General features: G+C 35.9%; 3 protein-coding genes across 7 annotated transcripts; 1 reads left to right on the forward strand and 2 right to left on the reverse strand.

Moving 5' to 3' along the window:
* Positions 1–1,069: 1,069 nt before the first annotated feature.
* LOC132152660 (lipopolysaccharide-induced tumor necrosis factor-alpha factor homolog) lies at positions 1,070–6,433 on the reverse strand. Of its 5 annotated transcripts, none has more exons than XM_059561446.1 (7): positions 6,299–6,432; positions 5,041–5,301; positions 4,400–4,432; positions 4,274–4,306; positions 4,157–4,189; positions 3,221–3,368; positions 1,070–2,379 (listed from the first exon to the last, which is right to left on the reverse strand). In XM_059561446.1, exons 2-7 carry the CDS (start codon positions 5,288–5,290, stop codon positions 2,274–2,276), a joined length of 603 nt encoding a protein of 200 aa, XP_059417429.1. In that variant the 5' UTR covers positions 5,291–5,301; positions 6,299–6,432; the 3' UTR covers positions 1,070–2,273. The 5 variants fall into 5 exon arrangements, with proteins under 5 accessions (XP_059417429.1, XP_059417437.1, XP_059417456.1 ...); XM_059561454.1 differs by having other exon boundaries at positions 6,303–6,373; XM_059561473.1 differs by lacking the exon at positions 4,400–4,432 and having other exon boundaries at positions 6,299–6,433.
* Positions 6,434–8,314: 1,881 nt separating this feature from the next.
* On the forward strand, positions 8,315–11,501 carry LOC132152651 (E3 ubiquitin-protein ligase TRIM35-like). Its single transcript, XM_059561434.1, has 6 exons — positions 8,315–8,791; positions 8,917–9,012; positions 9,816–10,046; positions 10,165–10,187; positions 10,265–10,386; positions 10,549–11,501. Exons 1-6 carry the CDS (start codon positions 8,399–8,401, stop codon positions 11,031–11,033), a joined length of 1,350 nt encoding a protein of 449 aa, XP_059417417.1. The 5' UTR covers positions 8,315–8,398; the 3' UTR covers positions 11,034–11,501.
* A 5,939-nt stretch (positions 11,502–17,440) lies between these two features.
* LOC132152682 (somatostatin receptor type 5-like) lies at positions 17,441–23,409 on the reverse strand. The gene is made up of 3 exons (XM_059561493.1): positions 22,831–23,409; positions 19,927–21,075; positions 17,441–18,235 (listed from the first exon to the last, which is right to left on the reverse strand). The coding sequence occupies exons 2-3, from the start codon at positions 21,016–21,018 to the stop codon at positions 18,155–18,157; spliced, it is 1,173 nt and encodes a 390-aa protein (XP_059417476.1). The 5' UTR covers positions 21,019–21,075; positions 22,831–23,409; the 3' UTR covers positions 17,441–18,154.
* Positions 23,410–23,580: the final 171 nt, after the last annotated feature.

Genomic DNA, 23,580 nt, shown 5'->3' on the forward strand with positions numbered 1-23,580 from the left:
CACACAGCCTCTCCTCGCCATTTCTCTTTCACTCCTTCCAACATAATGGTTTTATGGGGCACCAAACCGGGTGATAAAACATTCTTGCGGGCTATGCACAGTAATAATGAAAAAGAACAGTAATGAAGACGATAACTTCATTTTTTAGCCATTCTCGTAGTTTGGGATTTGAAGACAGTCAGATTTAAAGCTGTTGATGAGAGGCTCATCATCATATATAATGCATACTAATACAGTTAGTTGTACTACAGAGCCAGTATTGAAATTGTAGTCACTTATTGTGCAACATACATTCTTGGGAGGCAATTAATTGAAATAATATTAAAATCGCATGATGGCTTATTGGGCTTATTAAACCACAACAGACTGTGGTTAATTATTGAATTGCATTACATAAATATGCTGTCTGTATGCACTGCAAGGTTCAAAAGAAAAACACTCTCATTTGTATACACACTTTGGGCTCATCATACTATGTTAAAGAAATGTAGATGAAATTTGTTTATTTTTTTAAGAGATCAAGTCTGAATATCTTTAGGTCTAACTTTGAGCAAAACTGAGCAAAACCTGGCTCTATTTTGAGACAAAAGGTATTGTTTTATTTTGTGTGAGTGTGTGTAATACAACCCCTGTTTAAAATCTACCGCCTCGTTTTTGTTATTTTACTAGTATTTATTAATATTTTTTATTAATTCTCTTTTTAAATAATGTTGTAATGTGCTTATTTAGTTTCTATTATTATTTAAATATTTCTATAATGAATCTTTATTTATCTTGTAGTGATTTTGTTACTTCAACTTCTGTCAACTTATTTAGTGATTTTGTTATACTTCAATTTAAAACATTTATTTTGTAAGCTGCCACAGCAAAATTTCTTCTTTTTTTTAAATTTGTTTGTTTGTTAGTTTTTTATCCGATTTAATTTTATTACCACTTTAACAAAATATTTTTTATAATTTTAGTTTAAGTTAACAGTAACAACACTGTAGCAACAGCAACATGAGACATTACATTTTTTATTAATATTATTAAATTAAATGAATATGGTAAAATCTGTTTCCATTCTGTTTAAAGTAGTTTATTATGCCCTCTATTGGTTCTTTTACAGATTGCAGGCACACAGTTGTAAAATATATATTTTTTAATATAGAATGTGAAATTATTTTAGATACTACACTGCGGATAAATTATTCTCGCAGGTTGTAGGATTAACAGAATAAAATGTACAAATTAGATTCAAGTTAACAGTTGTTCCACAATTTCACAACAAAATAAATCAATAATTAAAACAATTTACAAAGCATTTCAGCCTCTTTTGCCCCTTGAAATCAAGAAACATTCATTAATTTCTCTGTGAATGTACATTAAGAATGTATAATGTGAATGTGATCAAATGAATCATTAAGGCTGCCCTGTAATTCTCTCCAGGGAAAAGAGTCTAAATGACAGGAAACTGAACAACAGATAATTGGTCAGAATCAAAATGACTGTTGGGCTGATAACTTCAATACATTTATGCATTTAGCAGACGCTATTATCAAAAGCGACTTATGCAGTCAGGCTATATGTTTTTTTACCAGTGTGTGTTTTTTTTCCCCCTGGGAATTGAACCCACAACCTTTTTCGCTGCTAACAAAATGCACTATACCACTGAGCCATAGGAACATGTCAATAAGGTTCACTAATTCATTCTAGGAACAGTTTACTTCACTATATTTAGTTTAATTTCTTTGAACCATCTATCAAGCATCACGTAATGATAATAACAGTTGTTAACCCTGTAACCCTTCATTTAAGAGAGGCTAATAATGAAATGTTGACGCTAAGAGGTGAAGAGAACTGGGTGCCATTGCAAAACAATGTTACATTATGAGCTTGTAAATGTTCCACATGTAACATTTATTAACATTAACATCAGACTGACATCAAAGCTGCATTAGTTAACTTCAGTTTGCTTTAAATGATACATTAAAATATTAAGTCAGTACATGACTGTGATCTACATCTACAGGCAGAGCTCTGAAAGAAGCTGAACGTAAAGCTTTAAAACAGTTATTAAATTATCTATAAATATTACATACAATGTAAACACTTACCATAGTCTTACTACACGAGTCGTAATAGTTGCATGTGGTTAAGTGATAATTATTTGTGGGAAATTACTTGAAATCACCTGTGTTAGAATGTAATGTTGCATAGACACTTTCCTTTTGTTTTACACCCATTAGATCCCATTCAAATCAAAGCTCAAGAGGTACATGTTTGAATCCAGATCACAGGCGCTTGTAGAAAGACAAGATCTTGTTGCAGTTTGGGCAGCGGTGCTCAACATCTTTACATGAATCCATCCAGAAAGGTGCTAGACAGCACGGCCAGCACCTGCAAAAGAGGCATCAGACTCAATCAGTCACTGTCTGCCCCATTGACTTCCACTCACTGCTTCAATTACTCTCAGGCTCTTGCTGTCTGCTTGGAGCATTACAAGACAAAATATGATTTACATAACTTTTTATTTACATTCACATGTCCAATTGAAACTCAATAAGCCTACACTGAAAACAAAGTAGTGTAAACAATTTCCACTCTGAAATTGTTAGTACATTTCACAATTAATTACCAAAAAGACCAATTAATACTTAATCAGAAAGTAAATTATTTTGTAGAAAGACTAGTATTTTATTGTAAAAAGTACTCCTTAAAATGTACAACCTTGAAAAATTATTTTATGTCAAATGGCAAATTTACAGTGTAAAGGTGCCACAGAAGTGTTTCTGAAGTTGCATTCAGGTGTCTTTCTTTACACACTCTCAGAGGAGGCATAAACAGATATACAAAGCAATCACAAATGTATACTTTGATACTAAGGATTGAAGTGGGTCATACCTGGCATTATTTAATCTATTGCATATTTACACTAGATTTTAAGCAGGCACAGAGCAGTCTTAACTTAGCCTTTAGAAGGCACTTAAAAAAATAAAATTTCCAAAGTAGGTTTTTCACAGTGATGCCATAGAAGGATCTTTTTTAATGAAGAGTTTTTTTGTTGTTTTTGTTTTTTTAGTGTGAAGAAAAGTTCAAAGTGTTCTTTAGTTCAAAGAACCTTTTTCCACTATAAAGAACCTTTGGAGTAATGAAAAGGTTCTATGGATGTTAAAGGTACTTCATGGAACCAACCTTATTTTTAAGAGTGTGTAATAGTCAAGTTTAAGGAAATGTTTACCCGATGAGGGCAAGACAGCCACAGGCCATCCAGGCCATGAGTCCAGAGTAGTGATCTGTTATAGTGATCACCTGGTGCTTACAGTGAGGGCACATGGTCTGAGCGGGTAAATCACGCAGACTGGGAAGCATCACTGTGGTTGATACGGCTGTAATGCACAGAAACACAACACATGATCCAGATACAAAGAAAAGCTACCATTCTCCTATTGTGTAGCATCATTTATCCTTCTCCTTTTGGTTGCTAGGAGAAATTGTATTGACAGCTGAACAAACTGAACAGTAGCTTTGCCATTTAATTTTTTCTCTGTCATTATTTGAAAATCAGGCAGTAGAATTGCTTTTGGAAGTCTGAGATATCAAGTTGAATATCTCACATATAACGGAGTGTAGTATTAGTATTAAAGAGTTAGTTCACCCAAAAATTATAATTTATCCACTCAAAACACAAATTAAGATATTTTTAAGGAAACCTGAGAGCTTTCTGTCCCTTCGTTGAAAATCCAGGTAACCAAAACATGATCTAAAAAGTCAGAAAGGTATCGCAAAAGGAATTATGAAAATGAGTTATGAGTGGTTTAATCCAAGGCTTATGAAGAGATATGATCTCTTTGTATGTTCCAAAAAGGATGTGGATAAAAGTTACATCTATTAATTGTATAAAGTAAACACATGTATTCAAAAGACTTGGATTAAACTGCTTTATTGGTTTTATAATACCTTTATGTCCTTTTTGGAGCTTATAAGTCTTGGTTGCCTGGACCTGTTGGACAGACCCTCTCAGGCTTCATAAAAATGTCTTAATTTTTTAAAACAAAGTTAAATGTGTTTATACCAACATGAGAGTGAGTGAATGATTTCAGAAACGTCATTTTTGGTTGTTATTGAAAGTTGCCTAACGAGTGTCTGAGGGCGATAGTTGAACATTGTAACTTACTGGTAGTTTGAGGATACATCCCTGGGTTTGGACCTTCGGAAAAAGTATTGAATATTGAGCCATTTTGAGGATTATCTAACTTTTAATTTTAAATTAATAACTGAAATCTGTACTTACGGTTAGCTTGAGGATACATCCCAGGGTTTGGACCTTTGAAAAATTGTAAAAAGAGTTTCATTGCAATAATACCAGTGATTGGTATTAATTAATTATTCTCTGTGATAGTTAAAAACCGCAACTTACTGTTCATTTGAGGATACATCCCTTGATTTGGCGCTTTAGAAAAAGATTTTGAAGCAGTAAATGCTGTCACTGACAGTACATAATGTCTTTCAAAATTCAAACAATCATAATTAACCTCAGCTGTCAACATGCAACAAATCATGTGATTCAGATGATATTTTGAGTAAAATTTGAGTGCATGATTATAAAAATTTTACAACATGAAAACATTTATTGTTCTCATTTTTAATCCATGAAGGTTCACATTTATCTGTGTCTGAGAAATTCATTAATTCATTCATTAATTCATTCGTCCATTCATTCATTTATTCATTTGGTGTCTTAAATAACATAATCTATATTATCACCAATTTGGTAATAATATAGCATAATAAGACATTTATAAGCAATATCTTCTTGGCCAGTCATTTTTGACCAGGAACAACGTAAGTGTAACAAGGTGGGGAGAAAATCTCAAAAAGGTGTAAAAATATGTGTTAAAATAAAGGTGTTTGCGGGGCAATATTATATCCTGTGTGAGCAAAGTCAACGTACAACGTGATGACATTAACTATCATTTTCAGGAAATAGAAAGTCCTCTCTGGGTCTGAATGACATGAGCAGTCAACCTATTCAACTGAGGTTTATCAGAAGAAACGTACCTCCCTGAAAGTTTGGATTAACTCCCGGCTCTGGGTATGAGGTGTATGCCATATTAATATTTGGATATGGAGGTGAATTGTATCCTGGGTTTTCTTTTCCCATGTAATCTGCTGGAAGGCCTGGGTAGGGTGGAGCAGATTCATAAGCTTCGATGGCTTTCATAGCCTCTATATCCTCCATATCCTCCATATCCTCCAGATATTCCACCGTTTCCAAATCATCCAAATCAGCTTCTCCGGCCTTATCCATAACCTAAGCTCCTTAAACCAAAAAACAACAGTAGCACACAGAGGAAGAGTCCAGAGTGAGGCTTTCAGTCGTTTTAGGTGTGAGGACTACTCGAGTCCCAATGCAAATGCCAGCAAAAAAATGTTGACAAGACTCATTCAAATCTCTACAGTGCATCCAAATATTTTTCCGACATGGAAATGCTCTGTTTGTGAAGTATTTTGCACTGCTTTTCCTTTTAGTCATGGAAACAGAGCTACATTTTCCACTGCAACATCAATACCAGGAACTTAAGATGTGATGTAGCTCGTAAAAAACAAGTTGTGCAGCTTCCCAACGCAGAAGTTTTCGTTTACAATTATGAAAGGTTGCTAAGTCCCAAATAAAAAACATGTTAGATATATTACATCTTAAATATATATTTTTTTCTTAAATTTTTTTTTTTATATAACCCAATTTGAGGATGCTCAGTTCAAATAATCTATTAAAACTTTGTTCCACATGCTATGAAATGTATCATTTTGTGAGCTCTATTTCTGGAATCAGCATCCCAAAATTAGAAAGAAAATGAGACTTAAGTGTTATAAATTTGATGAGTGAAAAAAGATGAAGAACTGGATGAGAAAGATGAGTAGTCGTCATTGCAATAACCAATTTCCATTTAGTGTTGGACATGAACTTTGTTGCCAAACAATATGTCTTATAGACTGAGATTCTCATGTTTTAAAGTCATGAATCAACTTCCATTAGACCTGCCCAAGAATTCAGCAGTGTGACTCTTTTGTCATGATGCAAACAGAGGCAGAAAACAGAGCTTTTTCGATTTTAACCCAACATTGTGCCATGTATAATTATATAAAGAATAACTGGCAATGCAATAGTAATAGTAATCATTGATTATCACTGTCATATCTGTGAACTCTTGTGAACTCGCCTTGTCTGAAAACCACCAAAGGTTTCACAGATATCTCTCTCCTGTATCTTTGTCTCTTTCTCACACTGATTCAGTCTACTTCCAGGCCAACTTACCTACAAGAATGAGAGATCAGTGAGACTCGAGACTGGATGTTGTATGTCCTTGGAGACCAGATGAGACTGAGTTCAGGAAAAGGAGAAAAGGGTGTGTATGAGTTCTAGAGGAGGGTGAAGAAAGGAAGCAAAAAGGGAGGAGATTTTTAACCTTCTGATGACGACTTCATCTTCTGAGATTGGTGTTTGGTGGCTAAATAGATTCATTGAATCCATCAGACTTGATCTAGGTTAATGTTGTTAGGTACAAAAAATGCATATAGTAGTGAATTTCGTCCAGAAGGACTCTATCACACATACATACACATTTTTGTGCATCATCTGTTTTTTGGCTTTTATGTTGTTTATTTTGAGTTGCTTCTTCTGTCTTACTCATGTTGGCTTTAAATGACCTGCTTATGTTTTGAGGTTATGTATTCATGCTTATATGCATTAGTTTGGTTTTCTTGAGCCTTGTCGTGCCATTAGTTTTGCAAGAGTTGTTTGAATATCTTTGCATTCACAAACTGGTTGATGACATAGAATTGCCAAAAGCAGTGAATGCAGTAATTAGTGATCTTATGAAAAATATACTGTATTATGAATCGTTTTTATAGCCTTAATATGTATTAGTATTACTATTTTCACACATTTCACCTACTGTATGTGCCTGTGTGCCTAGATACACAGAAAAAAATGATACTCAGTTTTTTTTCTTTTGAGGTAAGTGCTTGCAATCATTTTATTTTAGCTACATTTAAATAAACAAATTTAGTTGACTAACTTTCAGCAAAATTTGTTTATTTAAATGTAACTAAAATAAATTGATTTCAAGCACTTACCTTAAATATTTTTTTGAGAATGTTTTTTTCTCAGTGTAGATAGATAGATAAGTTGACTTAATTTAAGTTGACTTCATTTGTTTAATTATAATTAGATTTGTTTGAGGACCAATTTGTCAAGCTTGTTTTTTGGTTCCCAGCATGCTTTGTTTCAGCCTCTAGGAGTAATGTTGAAATTAAGTGTTATTTCATGTGTTTTTGCACAGGATTGATATAAATAAGGGGAAATCTGTTCGTTTTTAATGTTCTGTTAGGGTTTCCGTTGTATTACAGAATAGCCATGTCTGTCACTTTCTCATAAACACAAGATGTGTTTTTTTTGTTATTATGAATTCTGAATAGAAATCATTTACATTCATCACATTTCATACTGATTCTGTAATTTATGACAGCATTTATGAAAGCAGTAGAGTAATGCCAAGCTTAACTGACTTTAACAACATAAAGGAAGTGTGATATGTTTGTTTATATGTATTTCCTATTTCGTAACCAAGTCTCTTCTGATTTTAATATTTCCTTAGTTAAGATCACAATGTATCTGTGCAGCTTGAATACACTGAATTTGGTTACCAGATAGAGCTACCAAAAGAATATAGTCCTGAAACATGATCAAGCAGTAATCCAGGAAGAAAAACGGTTGTGATGGAGAAGTTTGAGCAGCAAGGGGAGCAAAAGAGCAAACAACAGATTTCACCAGAGAGACACTGTCCCACAGAGCTTAAACTTAAACTGTAGGAGAGAGTTTGTTCATTTTAGACTGACGTTTACACTTTATTAATAAGTCATAAATGTGCATGCTGCACTCTAAAATGAACAGACTCTCTAGTACAGTGAGCTAGGTAAGCCTGGGTATATTTGCTATGCTAATCTTCTACATAAACAACTTTTTTCCATTCACATCTATACAGAAGGGGCTTTCACCACCAATTGCTAAATTGCATAACAAATAATAGCAAATAAAGTGCCTTGAGTGCCACATGTAAAGTGCCACATGTTCTCTGATGTGTTCACTTTGAATATATTTTAGTCACATTAACCTGAAGAAATCCTGACGTTTCTGACATGTGGAACACTTATTTTTACTCTTTTCTGCCACAAAGACCCTATTGTCTTGACTACTGCAACAAAGTATCAGTGATTAGTTGAGAAGGAAAGTGAAACCCTTACAAAAGGGATTTTTGAGAAGTCTTTTTCTCTGACTTGTCCCGTGGTCATTCCTGTTTAAATGCATCATTCCGAAAGTGAAAGTAAAGGTTAGATTGTTGAAGAAAGAGTAAAGATGGATTCACCATTTGTGGAAGAACTTAATTGTCCTGTGTGTTATGAAATCTTCAAGGATCCTGTAGTTTTATCATGTAGTCACAGTTTCTGTAAAGAGTGTCTTCAACAGTTCTGGAGAACCAAGGACACTCAGGAATGTCCTATCTGCAGGAGAAGATCCTCGAGGGATGATCCTCCAACTAATCTTGTGTTAAGAAACGTGTGTGAGTCGTTTCTGAAGGAGAGGAACGAGAGCCCTTCGGCATCTGAGGAGATCTGTTGTTTACACGGTGAGAAACTCAAACTCTTCTGTCTGGAGGACAAACAGCCGGTGTGTTTAGTGTGTAGAGATTCACAAACACACGACAACCACAAATTCAGACCCATCAGTGAAGAGCTTTCATCGTATAAGGTAAGAGAAATGTAAATTTCTCTGTTTGTGTTGGCTTAGCTTTCGATCACATATAAGGCGTTATCATATTCATGTGTTTTCTCAGCAGCTGATCCGTTTTGTGTTTTCATTTCCTTGGATTCTAGGAGAAGCTAAATATAGCTCTAAAATCCTTACAAGCGAAACTTAAACACAAAGAGAACATTAAAGGGGAATTTGAGAAAACAGTTCAACACATCAAGGTGAGGAAACAGTCTAATCAATTATTTAAAGAGGGAGTGCATGGGGTATCGTGTAAAAAATAAGAAAACGACCATTTTTCTTTTCTTTTTTTAAAAATCAAGATTAAAGCAATAACTCAGCTCAGTTGACAACACGTAAGCAGCTCAAATAAATATTGAAACGCCCTTTTCTGCCAGTTGTGCGACCAAATATTAAAGCGTGCCATCATCAGTTGATTTGACCAGGGCAAGCCAGACATGTTTACTCCTGTAGGCCAGTCACCTACGCCACAAAATATTAGCTCATCTCAGAAATTTTAATGTATGTCACATATTTTCTTTTTAAAAGGTTGTTGCAATGAGACATTTAAAATGATGCCATACGTAAATGTGAAAATCTATTTTTCATTCACACAGAACATTGTATTCTACATGTAACCATTCTGAGTGAAACAATTGAAGGGAAGGAAGTGGTCAAGATTGTAGCAGATGTGAAGGCGAAACATGCTCACAACGAGACTTGGGTTGCAGAGGGGTGGATTATGTCGGAAACCTTTTACTGAAACCTTCCTGAAATTCCGGGAAGATAAAAAAAAAGGAAATGTCCATCTCTCAGAAGATTAAAGTCTCTGAGGTTCTGCAGCCCTACACCCCAGTACAGAAGAAATGCAATAAATGACTGTTATCTACACTGTTAAATAACCCTAACCTATGAAGTAAAACAAATGGGAGTCTATAGCAACTCAAATATCTTGAAAATCTTTGTGTAAATGATGTGATGTGTGTTGACTGAGATGATTGAAGTGAATGTTGTTTGATTTCAGTCTCAAGCTGAGCACACAGAGCGTCAGATTAAACAGCAGTTTGAGAAGCTTCATCAGTTTCTCAGAGATGAAGAAGAAGCTGCAATCACTGCACTGAGGGAGGAAGAGGAGCAGAAGAAGCAGATGATGAAGGAGAAGCTGGAGGAGATCAACAGACACATCTCAGCTCTTTCACACACAATCAAAGAGACAGAAGAGATGATGGAAGCCAATGACGTCTCCTTTCTAAAGGTCTGACTTCAGATCATGGATTGATTGATTGATTGATTGATTGATTGATTGATTGATTGATTGATTGATTGATTGATTGATTGAGTTGTTGATGATCAATGGTGTGTTTGTTCTGCAGGAGTTTCCAGTCTCAATGGAAAGGTGAGTGATCTGCTGGTGTCTCTGGTCTCTCTGCTTCTGAAGTCAAAGGTCAGTTCTGATCCTGAATGTTTTTCCAGAGTCCAGATCCCATCAGAGCCGGATCCACAGACTCCTTCTGGAGCTTTGATTCATATGCCACGATACTTGGGAAACCTTGCCTTCAGAGTCTGGAAGAAAATGAGGGACATCATCCAATACAGTGAGTCTGGAGACGATCTGTGCTCTTAAACATACACTGGACACGACATATTCTGGAATATTTATAACATTTAATTCATAATAATCTGTGTTTGGTTCACTCTTGATCATTACATGAAGATCAGAATAAAAGCATCTGTTGATTTGTACTGTGTCTCATCAGCTCCTGTGATTCTGGATCCAAACACGGCTCATCCATCTCTTGTCCTCTCTGATGATCTGACCAGTGTGAAAGACCGCTGGAACAAACAACCGCTTCCTGATAATCCAGAGAGATTCGACAGCTATCCCTGTGTTCTGGGTTCAGAGGGGTTTAATTCAGGAACACACTGCTGGGACGTGGAGGTTGAAGGGAATTCCTACTGGATTCTTGGAGTAACGACAGCATCGAACCGAAGGAAGGGACGTGAGTTCTTTGACACTGATGTGTGGAGTGTGCAGTATGGACTTTATATAAGGTCTGGTTTTCCTGTTGAACAGGGTCTTGAGTGTGTGAGAGTGTATCTGGACTATGACAGAGGAATAGTGTTGTTCTCTGATCCTGTAACTAACACACATCTACACACATTCACAACCACCTTCACCGACACAGTCTTTCCTTTCTTCGAAACCGCTTCCTCTCTGAGAGTCTTGCCGTTCAAAATGTAGTATGTAGTCTTCTTATCATCCATCCAGTGACACTGATGATCAAACTGATCAAATCACTGATGGTAGCTACCAGCAACAGTGTTAGCATCTGTTATTCATATTAACCTAGATACAAAATAGATGCAAGTATAAATTGAAATGTTTGCACTTCTAACCACTAGATGTCACTGTCAGCCATAATTAATATATTCCAGTCCTGTCAGTAACATTGTTTTATGGCATTTTACACACTGTAAGATGACACAGAATTTACATTGTTTACAACATTGACAATGTATGATACCGCTGTTAATTCCAGTAATGTATAATGTTCATGAATATTATGAAGTGTATGATATGAGCACATGAGGATAATCAGGCTTGATATTCAGTTGCCCTGCCACTTTGTGCAAAAAGATGAATGGCCTTCATAGAAACTAAACATTGTGGCAAAAAGCATCTTCCATGAATTCTTTGAAATCAGTTGAATGTGTCTGGCAGTGAGTGTTCAGTTTCTATGTTGTGACGTCAGAGATAAGAAGTCAGTAGACTCATTGGCCATCTGACGACCTTGCTGTCTCTGATTTTATTACTTTAATTGTGGCTGGCAACTTAGTAACTGAGAAAATGACAGTTACAATTCTGCATCATCACTAAGAGGAAAAAAAAATACAGAAACTGACTAAAATATGTTTGCATTGACAGTTAAGGTATCCGCCTTAGTCTTTTAATGGCCACTAGATGTCACTGTCAGATAATTACTGTGAGCTGCCAAGGTTTATTATAAGTATGCATGCCCTTTACAGTGCTCACGTAAATTAAATTAAATTAAATTAAATTAAATTAAATTAAATTAAATTAAATTAAATTAAATTAAATTAAATTAAATTAAATTAAATTAAATTTGGGCACACAAAAATACCACAGATTAAATGAAATCCATAGTTATTAATTATACATACAGCTTTCAATGCTCACTTGAAAGCCTTCGGTTAAATTCAGCATAATTGATTATACATTTAGCTTACAATGTTAAATTAAATTACACTGCATAACATTAAATTAAATAGTATAAGGGCACACAACAATACCACAGAATTATTTTAATAATTTAAATGAATAAAAAAATGTATTTTTGCCTTTATTTTCTACATCTAAAACTTTTTACACCACAAATAATGCATCACTTTTCTTACAATACAAAACGAACATAAAATCAAACAGATGTTGCCTGTTTGAGTGCATGAAAAGATAGTTATGTTTACATACAACATTTTTTCTGCTTACATTTATATAGGCTCCATTACAGTGTAAATAGTAAGTGTGGTAAACAGACGTGTATTTTGACTTTTTGTTGGATGTTAACACATTTGCTTGCTTGAATACGTTTTATTTGAGAAAAAACAGTGGCATATTATGTTTCAGTTCTTGTTGAGATGAAAACAGAAATGATCAAATTCGTTTTTTCCTGGATAAACTTTTTCACTAGAAAATGGATTATTCACTTTTTTGGGTCAAAAGCAATGGTTTAAAGTTAAAATGATAGTTTCTTACAGACATGCACCTTTTGTAATCACAAGATGTTAACTGAAGGAGTGGTGAGTTATCAGATGTTTGGACTCTAATTCAGACGGCACCCATTCACTGCAGAGGATCCACTGCTGATGTAATGCTACATTTCTCCAAATCTGTTCTGATAAAGAAATATAATTTTGTCTAAGCTGACTGTCTTGTCTATGTAACATTTTGTCTGCATACTTATCTCGTTTTTCATGTCAGACCGTTCAGTTCAGGATTAAATGCATCCTTTCCCTTCATCTGAAGTGTGCCCACCTCTTGTTGCACTCAGTAATCTAGTTCTTTTTTTCCCTCTATAATGCTCTATTTTAAAGTCCTCCAACTCTTCACAGCAGTCATTTTCCACAACATTATAATCAGATGTATGTAGACCTTAATGCACTGACCAAATAGTGCTTGACAAAATGTAATGGGATTATTTCCTATGAGGGGAAATTGTTTCCAGGAAGTGATGGACATGCTTATTGATGTATGACCTCCTGGTATTTGGCACTTTGTCATTAATAGGTTCAAACTCTGCTTGGAAAATAGCAATGATTTCTCAGAACGTTTTGCATTAACGGTCTTCAAAACACTTTGAACTTTTGCTTTGATTAGTGGAGTCAAAAAAGCATTTATCAGATATTCTTTACAATACTGAAACAGAAACCTGAGACACATATATGCGGTGTTCTGACCTTAAGGTAAAGTTCAGAATGAGAATGAATGCCAAATGTGACTTTGGGAAAGGCCAGATGTTGGATGGCTCAAGCGGTTTTCCGATTCCATCCATTCAGGCAAATGCAATTTGCTAACAGCTTCCCAAAATAACCTACAATCCCATTTCTTTTCAAATCACATGAAGGGAAGGTAAAAAGTCTTATTTGCTGAATGGTCCTTGAAATTGTATTATCAGTGGGGCTTTGCTAAATTAGCCAATTTAAAACCAACAGGGTTTAAAGGAGACTGGAAAACTATGTTCACTCCCATATCCGCCTTTGTGTGCAAGAGAGCTCAGGTGACGAAACGCAGTTTTCTCTTGCAGGGCGGTTCAACTATCACTTTAAAAGAGTTCAAATTCACCAGGATAATTGGTCTTTTTTCCCTTTCTTTATGTAACAATTATGTTTACAGTTAGGTAAAAAGCCTCTTCTGTTTGCATTAATTCACAATTCTTAAAAATGCTTAAAGGAAGAGTTCACCCCCCAAAAAAGGAAAATTTGCTGAAAATGTATTTGCAGTGAATGGGTGCCGTCAGAATGAGAGACCAGACAGTCCATCAGTTAATGTCTTGTGAAGTGAAATGCTGCATGTTTGTAAAAAAAAAAAAAAAACAGTTTTATGGACTTTTTTTTTTATTTATCAGTTGTTTGGACTCTCATTCTGATGGCACCCATTCACTGCAGAGCATCCATTCGTGAGCGAATAATGTAATGCTAAATTCAAATCTGTTCTGATTAATAACTTGTGATAGTGAGTACATTTTCAGCAGGCCTTTATTTTTGAGTGAACTACTTCTTAAATCTGATTTTCTACAATGTTTTTGAGATTGACAAATTGTTTGGTAGTAATTTAGGTTGTCAACAACAAAGTCTCTCTGCTCAGCAACACGTCACCACAGGACTAACCAACAACAACACTTCACACAGACATCAAGCAAAGGGAAATTCCTTCTGTTTAGATTTATTTTACTATATGTACTTGACACATTTATATTTTGGAGTATTTTGTATATTGTTTTACTGTATTTCATTCAACTTCGATTCATGTAGCACCAGTTGAGTGCACTTACATTTTTTTTTCTTCTTCACAAAATAAGCTAGCACAACTCTTACATTTTGTCAAATTAAACATAATTTATTTGCATTCAGCCCACAGTAATCAGTTTGTGTTTGGACTAGATATACCATTTTGATTTTGAACAGAAACTTGCCAGGGGATGCGTAATTCCCAGCATGCTTTGCATGGGAATCAATGGCAAGAGTGAATGTTGAATGTAAATTCAATATTAGATTTAAATGTTATTGTATGTGTTTTTGAGAAATGGGTGACATTGAACAGTATGAGATTTTCTAACTCAATCATTAGGGAATGACTACTTCGTATGCTGCTGTGTGTTATTACTTAGCAGGCTTGCAGGGGTAATGTACAAATGAGCATATGAATCATGCGCATGCATAGATTTACCAACTTGGTCACTTTAAATATTTTACTTCATTACATTTAATATATGGGAACAAATTCTCTGACAGAATTATTTTACTGCAAACTAGGAGGAATAATGATGTTGATACATCTTTACTGATTACAATTATTTCAATTTAAAGCACTTTTTTCAGTGCATGCTGGGTCCTCTGAGAGTTTGACATTGAGAACTTGTAACCTCCTGCACCCTGAGAGATGGGTTGTCAGTAAACAACATCAACATGCGGGTAGAGACGGCAAAACTGAGAGAAAAGGGGGCATGTAGACAAAGAGATAGAGAGTGGAACGACACTGTGTTGAAACTGGTTTGTCAAGGCTGTGTCTGGTTCTAACATTGACAAGTCCACTACAGCTAGTGGCAAATGAGTGACTGAACTCAAAACAAACACTGAACGCATATGACCTGAAAAACTAACAGCCAGAACCTGTTGATAATACACCAACAATAAACAGGGATTATAAGGATTATTGTTCGGCATAATGAAACATTTTAAGAGAAGGAAAAAATGAAAGAGTAAATGGTGCACTTGTAAAGACGGGATGATCTATAGGTTTGCCTGCATGCCAGAAAGGGCATGGTATTTATACAGTCCAAAGTACAACAGTAACTATTTAATAGAAATATTTTATCATTTGTTAAACGTTCTTACTTCACCATAGTATTGCAGAAAAGCAGTGGAAAGAAGGGATCTGGTCTGGTCTGGTCTGGTCTGGATCTTTTTGCTGACTGGATGAAGATGATGTCACGTAAAACCAGAACTGATCTTGCAGCGGACTCATTTTTTTGGTCGGAGAAACACATCCTCTGAATGGAATTTTGCTCAAAATATCCTCACCCTCAGGCCATCAAAGATGTAGATGAGTTTGTTTATTGGAACAGATTTGAAGAAATGTATCATTACATCACTTGCTCAGCAATAGTTCCTCTGCAGTGAATGGGTGCCGTCAGAATGAGAGTCCAAACATCTGATTAAAACATCAGAGTAATCCACAAAGAATCCACACCACTCCAGTCCATCAGTAAATGACTGGTGAAGAGAAAAGCTGCATGTTTGTAAGAGACAAATCCATCATTAAGATGTTTTCTTTTTCTTTTTTTTTTTTTACTTCAAACCGTTGCATCCGGGAAAAAGTCCTCTATTTATGTTCATTGCTTTCTCCAGTGAAAAATACATTTGTCTGATATAGAAGACCAAAAACTGTTTACATGCAAAAAAAAAAAAAAAAAAAACCTCCAGAAAAGTTTAAACAAATATGTTGGTGGATTTAGATGTGAGAGAACAAGAGGGGATAAACTTTTTCACTAGAAAATGGATTATCAACTTTGTTGGGGTCAAAAGCAATGGTTTAAAGTTAAAATGATAGTTTCTTACAGACATGCAGCTTTTCTAATCACAAGATGTTAACTGAAGGAGTGGTGAGTTATCAGATGTTTGGACTCTAATTCTGACGGCACCCATTCACTGCAGAGGATCCACTGCTGATATAATGCTTCATTTCTCCAAATCTGTTCTGATGGAGAAACATAATTTTGTCTAAGCTGACAGTCTTGTCTATGTAACATTTTGTCTGCATACTTATCTCGTTTTGAGTATTGTCCCTTATGCGTGCCTCTTTGTTTTTCTTCTGGGGGCTATAGTTGATAATTGGCTAAACTGACCCAGAAGTGTCTATTAATGAGTACAGGCTCTGTAAATCTAAAGCCAATATAGTATGGAAAATCTGCTGTCCTTCTGGCCCTGGATACAAATAAGGAATTTGATGATTTAAAGGTGACTTGTGAAATACAGACAAATATTATATATAAATAAACAAGTTATGAGATGTTAAAGGATGGAGATATTTTTGAATCATTGTAAGCAGCTGTTTAATACACTGTTTGATGTACTTGTAAGCAGCTGTTTAATACACTGTTTAATGTACTTGTAAGCAGCTGTTTAATACACTGTTTAATGTACTTGTAAGCAGCTGTTTAATACACTGTTTGATGTACTTGTAAGCAGCTGTTTAATACACTGTTTAATGTACTTGTAAGCAGCTGTTTAATACACTGTTTAATGTACTTGTAAGCAGCTGTTTAATACACTGTTTAATGTACTTGTAAGCAGCTGTTTAATACACTGTTTAATGTACTTGTAAGCAGCTGTTTAATACACTGTTTGATGTACTTGTAAGCAGCTGTTTAATACACTGTTTAATGTACTTGTAAGCAGCTGTTTAATACACTGTTTAATGTACTTGTAAGCAGCTGTTTAATACACTGTTTAATGTACTTGTAAGCAGCTGTTTAATACACTGTTTAATGTACTTGTAAGCAGCTGTTTAATACACTGTTTAATGTACTTGTAAGCAGCTGTTTAATACACTGTTTAATGTACTTGTAAGCAGCTGTTTAATACACTGTTTAATGTACTTGTAAGCAGCTGTTTAATACACTGTTTGATGTACTTGTAAGCAGCTGTTTAATACACTGTTTAATGTACTTGTAAGCAGCTGTTTATGTACTTGTAGAACTCTGAACAGTGTGATTAGCAGGTAAATATAAACCATTTTGCCTGGACCTCTATTTTAAAGTAATTCACTTTACAGTATTGTTTACTATACAGCACATAATAATCTAATAACATACCTGTCTTTTACTACAGAATTATTACAAGATTCCCCTGTTTCCATTTGAAACTTATCATAATCCTGTAAATCCAGGTTTATTAGGAATGATACAAACAACATCAAGACGAAGGTAACATAACACAGGTACATCTTATCAACCCAGACTAAAGAAAAAAATAAAAATCTTGAAATCTGCCTTAGCAGCTTGTTGCTGCTCTCAGGATGTTTTGGCCATTGCTTTAGCTCCAAGAATCTCCATCCATCATAAATAAGACATTCTGCCTTTAATAAACAGGCTGTTCACCAAACCTTGTGTTTCACCCAGCTTTGAAATGCAGAAAACCACCAGGAGAACTTGTTCGAAAGGGAAAATGTTCAGAACCGCCATCAAATTAGCAATGTCCATCAAAATGTAACAGCAGAAGCCTCTTTCTCTCTCAATTGTCCAAATTGGTTCAAATGTGGAGGATGAACAGTTTCCCAGTTTCATTCAGTCATGCGGAACAAAATGATGAACCGTTTGCCATTATAATACATATTTACAGTCATATATAACATCACTGATATCTCCTCTTCACAGAGTGATATTTATATGGAAATGTATTGTGTTTGTGCACCAGAGAGTGTTTGCTCTAGCCATAGACAACAATTATTTTGTATAAAGCCGTATATTTTGACCATGTCATAATGACTTTGATTGGACGACCAACTCGGAACAAAAAAAATATGTGTGTTAAAAGGGGGAAAAAAATCCATCCAACTTTCTTATTTTATATGGACTGGCTGCTTGGCTGTGGTCCAGGTCGGTGGTTTTCCGATTTATCGCAGGCTTCAGCCTTCAAACCAATGGACTGAAAAGGAAAAGGTAGGTATAGGATTTCAGAAAGCAAAAACAATAGAAAGAATAAAGCCTTAAGCCTTGCAGCAACAATTCTAAGAATCTATTCTTCAAATGCAGTTCATATGTAATCTGAGTATTTGTTTTCCTTCAGATCTACTTTTAAGGGACATTTATACAGAGCAACCAGTTGAGATCTACATGCCTTCAGCAGTGTTCTAGAGTCCATTATGCAATAGTGAACATTTAATAGAAATGTTGTTTTATAAGGCTATGACATATACTAGCATTCAAAGCTTCCATGTTTCTCAACATTCTAAATGTTTTCTAATTAGAATGTTTGGAATGTTGACGCTGCCTGAGAAAGGAACATGTACCTGGTTGTTTTGTGTTTATGATCTATATCACTTCTTTGAGGACAATGTTTCATAATCTGATGACTGAGGTGTGTTGGGCCAGACCTGTTCACTAGCATGACATATACTAGCATTCAAAGCTTCCATGTTTCTCAACATTCTAAATGTTTTCTAATTAGAATGTTTGGAATGTTGACGCTGCCTGAGAAAGGAACATGTACCTGGTTGTTTTGTGTTTATGATCTATATCACTTCTTTGAGGACAATGTTTCATAATCTGATGACTGAGGTGTGTTGGGCCAGACCTGTTTGATTGGAGAAGATTTAGTGATTTGATGTTCTCTCCTGTTTGCTCTGATAAGCCTGACATTTATGACCATTATCGATGAGCATCCTTCCCTCTTTTGTCATAGTGCTATATGTTATAAAATAAAGGCCTTAGAGAAACTTTTGAATGCTGGTTTGTCAGTGAAGGTTACAAATACATTGCAAAAAAATCAGCATCAAATTCATAGGCAGATGAGTAAAGACATGAACATTTGAATGGGAAATTCAAAAAACGTAATTGTTGGAGTATACATTTTTAGAGTATACAATTCGAAATAAATTTAAATGTAAATTAAATTATAATTATGTCCTTTGTTACTTTTTTATTGGTTTTTGTAAATATTTCTGTTAGATTTATTTTAATTTCAATTTGAATCGTTTATATAGAAGCCCATTTTTGCCACTAAGTAATTGCAATTTTTTTTTTTTCACAATTCTGACTTTTTCCCCACACAATTGTGAATTTACATGTGAGCGTTTATTTTTTTTGAATTGTGTGATAAACTCGCAATCATGAGTTATAAATTAAGAATTACGGGATATGCACTTGCAATTGCGAGAAAAATAGTTGAAACTGCGAGATACAAACTCACAATTCTAAGCTTATATTTTGCAATACGAACTTGTTTTCAACGAATTGTGAAATATAAATTCAAAATTGTGAGTTATGAAATCCAATTCTATTTTCTCAGAGAATTGCAAATTTATTTTGAGAGTTTTGAGAGTTTTCCTATTAGAAATGAGAAGAAAAAAATCCTTTCACAAATATGAGTTATAAAGTCAGAATTGTGAGATAAACATTCGTAATGACCTTTTTTATTTTTTATTTAGTAGCAGAAACAAGCATCCCTACATTGTAATACTTCAATGTAAACTTTTTTAAGTTTTTGAAATTTCAATATTTTGATCATATATATAGTTAATGATAACAACACTGACATTGACCCTGGTCTTCATACTATATGGCTGCATTGTTTAAAAGATGATTCTAAGGATGTGTTTAATAATCAAAGGCCCTTACCTGATAGGTCTGGACATGGTTGTTGAAATCAAAGCTCCTTGGAGGGAAAAAGGCCTCGTTCTGTTGGTTCCTGCTGAGGCGCTCACGACCAGGGTGACCGTTGCTGACCCCGTTGACCTTGTGGATGCACAACACTTGCTGGAAGCTCCGCTTGAAGTTGTCTGACAGAAAGCTGTAGAGCAGAGGATTGGCGCAGCTGTTGACGTAGGTCAGGATGACAGTGAGAAAGTAAATGCCGGTCATGAGGCTGTTCTCCGGGAGGGTGCTGATCAGGTTGAGGATGTTGAGAATGAAAAACGGCAGCCAGCACAGGGCGAACACCACCACGATGATCACCACCATTCTCGTCACTTTCTTCTCAGACTTGCCGCGTTTGGAGAGTCCCGCTCGCGCACTGGCTGACTTTACCTTGATTACAATGAGCAGGTAGCAAATACAGATAACCATAAGTGGGCAGAAGAAACCTAGTATGGCGGTGTAGAGGATGAAAGCGGTCGACCACACATTACGCGGTTCAGGCCAGCTCAGGTTGCAGGTGTTGAGCTCCGGCTGAACGTCACAGTAAATGATGACTGGCAGCGTTAGCAGACAGGACAGTGCCCATACCATGCTATTTATCACCTTGGCAACTCTGGGCCGCCGCCACCGCGCGCTGCGGATAGGATGCACCACAGCCATATAGCGATCAATGCTCATAACTGTCAGACAGAATGTGCTAGTAAATTGACTGATGGAGTCTGCCCACATCAGAATACGACAGAGGAAGTTGCCAAACGGCCAATAGGTGAGCACGTTGTGGGCGGTGAGAAATGGAAGTCCCAGGATGTACAGCTCGTCGGCCACTGCTAGGTTTAAAATGTACATGTTTGTGACCGTTTTCATTTTGGTGTAGCGCAGGACCACGAAAATGGCCAGAGAGTTGCCCGTCAAACCCACGACAAACACCACGAGGTAGATAACGGCCAGAATCTTTGTGCTGTCCTCCTCGGCCATCGAGCTTCCATTCAGTTGGTGGGAAGTATTGTTGAATTCATTGGACTGGTTTGCATAGTCTGAGATCGAGGTGTTGCACATGGACCCCTGGGTTGCCATATTTAGATACAGGCACCGATTTGGCAAGGAATCGCTGATTTTTGAGTCATCAAAGGGCTATAAAGAACAAAATGAGAAAAGTGGTATATCTCAGCAGCATGATATTTAAAATAAGAAATTAAACTTGCTTGTTTGACTAAAAATCCATACAAAAAAAAAGGCATTATGTGATAAGTTTATCAATTACATTCCTTTAACACAATGCAATGCTGAAATCGAAATATGGGAAAATCTATATGGAAAATTCCTTCAAACACAATACACTGTGCTTTATTTTTTACAGATTTTATTAGTGCACAGAAACATTCTAAAACATGATTAAAACTTGAAGTGAACAATTCTGAGAGTATGTTGACTTGGAAATACCTTCCAAATTCAGTATAATTCATAAGAATAAGATGGAGGCTCAACAAGATTTTCAATCCTAACAATAAAGGTTCTTCAATGGTTCTTTGGGGTAAAAGATGATTTTTTTAGAGTTACGTCAGATTAGCATATTGTTTTCTGATACATTAATGGTTTTATGAAGATCTAGAAAATAAGCAGCTTTTTTCTTCTTCTATGGCATTAGGTTGTAAACTTTTAGCCCATTTTCAGACATGCAGCACTTCTACTTGCACCCCTTTTTTTTTTTCTCCATAGACATTAGAATAAAAGTCTCTTAACCCAACAACAACCCCAACAAAAATGGGGCTTTTCACCAGTTAATTGGCATTTTTTTCGTGTTTCAAAAACATGTATATTCATATCGCATTGTCATTGCATGAACAATGTAGTTGTTGTTTATGGGTTGCTTGACCTTGACTTTTAAGTGGCCCTCGCGCTGGATATGAGGTGTGCAAAGTGAGCGGAGCGACACAAATGTGTTGCACAAATAAAGCACAGCCTCAGAAATGCGCTGGACCTTAAATCGAAACAAAGGGTAACGATGTCACTGTTATGAGTACAAACAGTCCAGTGGACACTAATTAATATGACCCGTCCGCATTTCACAGGTGAATAGTTAACTTGTCGTCTACGCCACAAGCTCTGATCCTGACTGTAACAAAACGCCGTGTTGATGTGCCGACACATCCACTCATTTTGTCTCGCATCTTTGGGCCAGCTGTAAAATAATATGGTACAGAGTAGCCTACAGACGGCTTATTTAATCACGAGCCCTTGCTCTGCTTGCGAATCATCAATGGTGCACGTCCAGATAGATCTCTTTGTGCAGGGTGGTCTTATTCGCCAATTAGGCTTATATATGCTAATATAAGATTTCAACCATTTTAAAAGTTACGAATTACTGGGTGCGAATTTTCACTTAACAGTTCGCTGAGGGAATAACCATTGCATTCAAGCATTATCATTTTGTAGTTTATATATCAATCAATCAATCGATAGCTGTAGCTCGAGTCACTTCACCCCTAAAATTACTCATGGAAATTCCTTATAGAACTTCTTTACGCATTAATTTTAATATAAATGGTTAATTATGAAATATCTATATGGAAATTCAGCTCTAGAAAGTCACTGTGATTTACTGCCTTTTATGGGAAAACTAACAAAATGTTTATATGTTTAAACTAGCATTAAACAAAGTGTAAATTTAGCTCTCTTATTTGCGGTAGATGATCATACCAATCAAAACAGCTCACATGCTTTTGTTGCAATGGGTAAAGTTTTCACGAGAAAAAAAATGCAATTTGTAATGTTGGAATTAATGTTGATAACACGACCATTTCCACTAAATGCCATGCAAAGTATTAAGCTTAATTCGGCCACAGAATGAAGCTATGCTTCACTCTTATTTAATTATAGCAACCCTACCTCAAACGCAGTGCGCGGTCTTCTGGGTTTCAGAAGCGGTTCTACTAATTGATCAGACTCTTCTCCGTTTCTGTGATCAATAAAGATTAGATGACTCAATGTCTCTTTGTCTAAGATCCAACATCAAGAGCCAGCACATCACCTTCATCCCAGATTCCAGTTTAAATGAGTTCACTACCAGGCGTTGTGTTGCGGTGCGCGCATAATCCGCATCGTTTTTCTTCGAGGAAACCACAAGATTATAGCATCCACATCTGGCCAACCATTAAAGCAACTATTTGTACAGCTAATAAATGTCTTGTAGTGGTTTCCTCCGTGGAGCGGCTGACTCATTCAGGTCGGTTCAGGTGGAGAGGTGCTGCTCTCTCCACGCGCGCGCGGTTTTATAGTCTTCTGCGCGCAACAGGACCAGAGCACAGCACTTCATACGTCACAGGCACAAACCAGCTTCTGTTTTTCTGACCTAGGCTATATCCTTATAGTCATGCATGGATCTGCACGTTGCACCGAGCTCCTAATGGTGATTTTACTGATAGTCTTCACTGAAGTAGCTATATAAATGTGTCATTCCCCGCTGAAGCAGGTGTCGGGTCATAAAACTGTCGGACAACGAAAACGCAGCAGTGTAACATTTTATGGTCTTTTTTACTACGCCTTTGAAATACAAACTACTGTACATGCGCCTTAGACAAACTTGCATTTTCTAAAGTGCTAATTCTTATTGTACCTACTAAAAAATGAAAAGGCATC

This window comes from Carassius carassius, chromosome 1 (assembly GCF_963082965.1).
Source record: "Carassius carassius chromosome 1, fCarCar2.1, whole genome shotgun sequence".
NCBI lineage: Eukaryota > Metazoa > Chordata > Actinopteri > Cypriniformes > Cyprinidae > Carassius > Carassius carassius.

Coding starts and splice junctions, on each gene's coding strand:
- LOC132152660 (XM_059561446.1), bottom strand. CDS start 5,290: ATGGATAAGGCCGGAGAAGCTGATTTGGATGATTTGGAAACGGTGGAA. Junction 4,433..5,040: donor TAATCCAAACTTTCAGGGAG/GTACGTTTCTTC, acceptor CTTTTTCTAAAG/CGCCAAATCAAGGGATGTAT. Junction 4,190..4,273: donor GATGTATCCTCAAGCTAACC/GTAAGTACAGAT, acceptor CTTTTTCCGAAG/GTCCAAACCCAGGGATGTAT.
- LOC132152651 (XM_059561434.1), top strand. CDS start 8,399: ATGGATTCACCATTTGTGGAAGAACTTAATTGTCCTGTGTGTTATGAA. Junction 9,013..9,815: donor AAACAGTTCAACACATCAAG/GTGAGGAAACAG, acceptor GTTTGATTTCAG/TCTCAAGCTGAGCACACAGA. Junction 10,047..10,164: donor ATGACGTCTCCTTTCTAAAG/GTCTGACTTCAG, acceptor TTTGTTCTGCAG/GAGTTTCCAGTCTCAATGGA.
- LOC132152682 (XM_059561493.1), bottom strand. CDS start 21,018: ATGGCAACCCAGGGGTCCATGTGCAACACCTCGATCTCAGACTATGCA. Junction 18,236..19,926: donor ACCATGTCCAGACCTATCAG/GTAAGGGCCTTT, acceptor TTTCCTTTTCAG/TCCATTGGTTTGAAGGCTGA.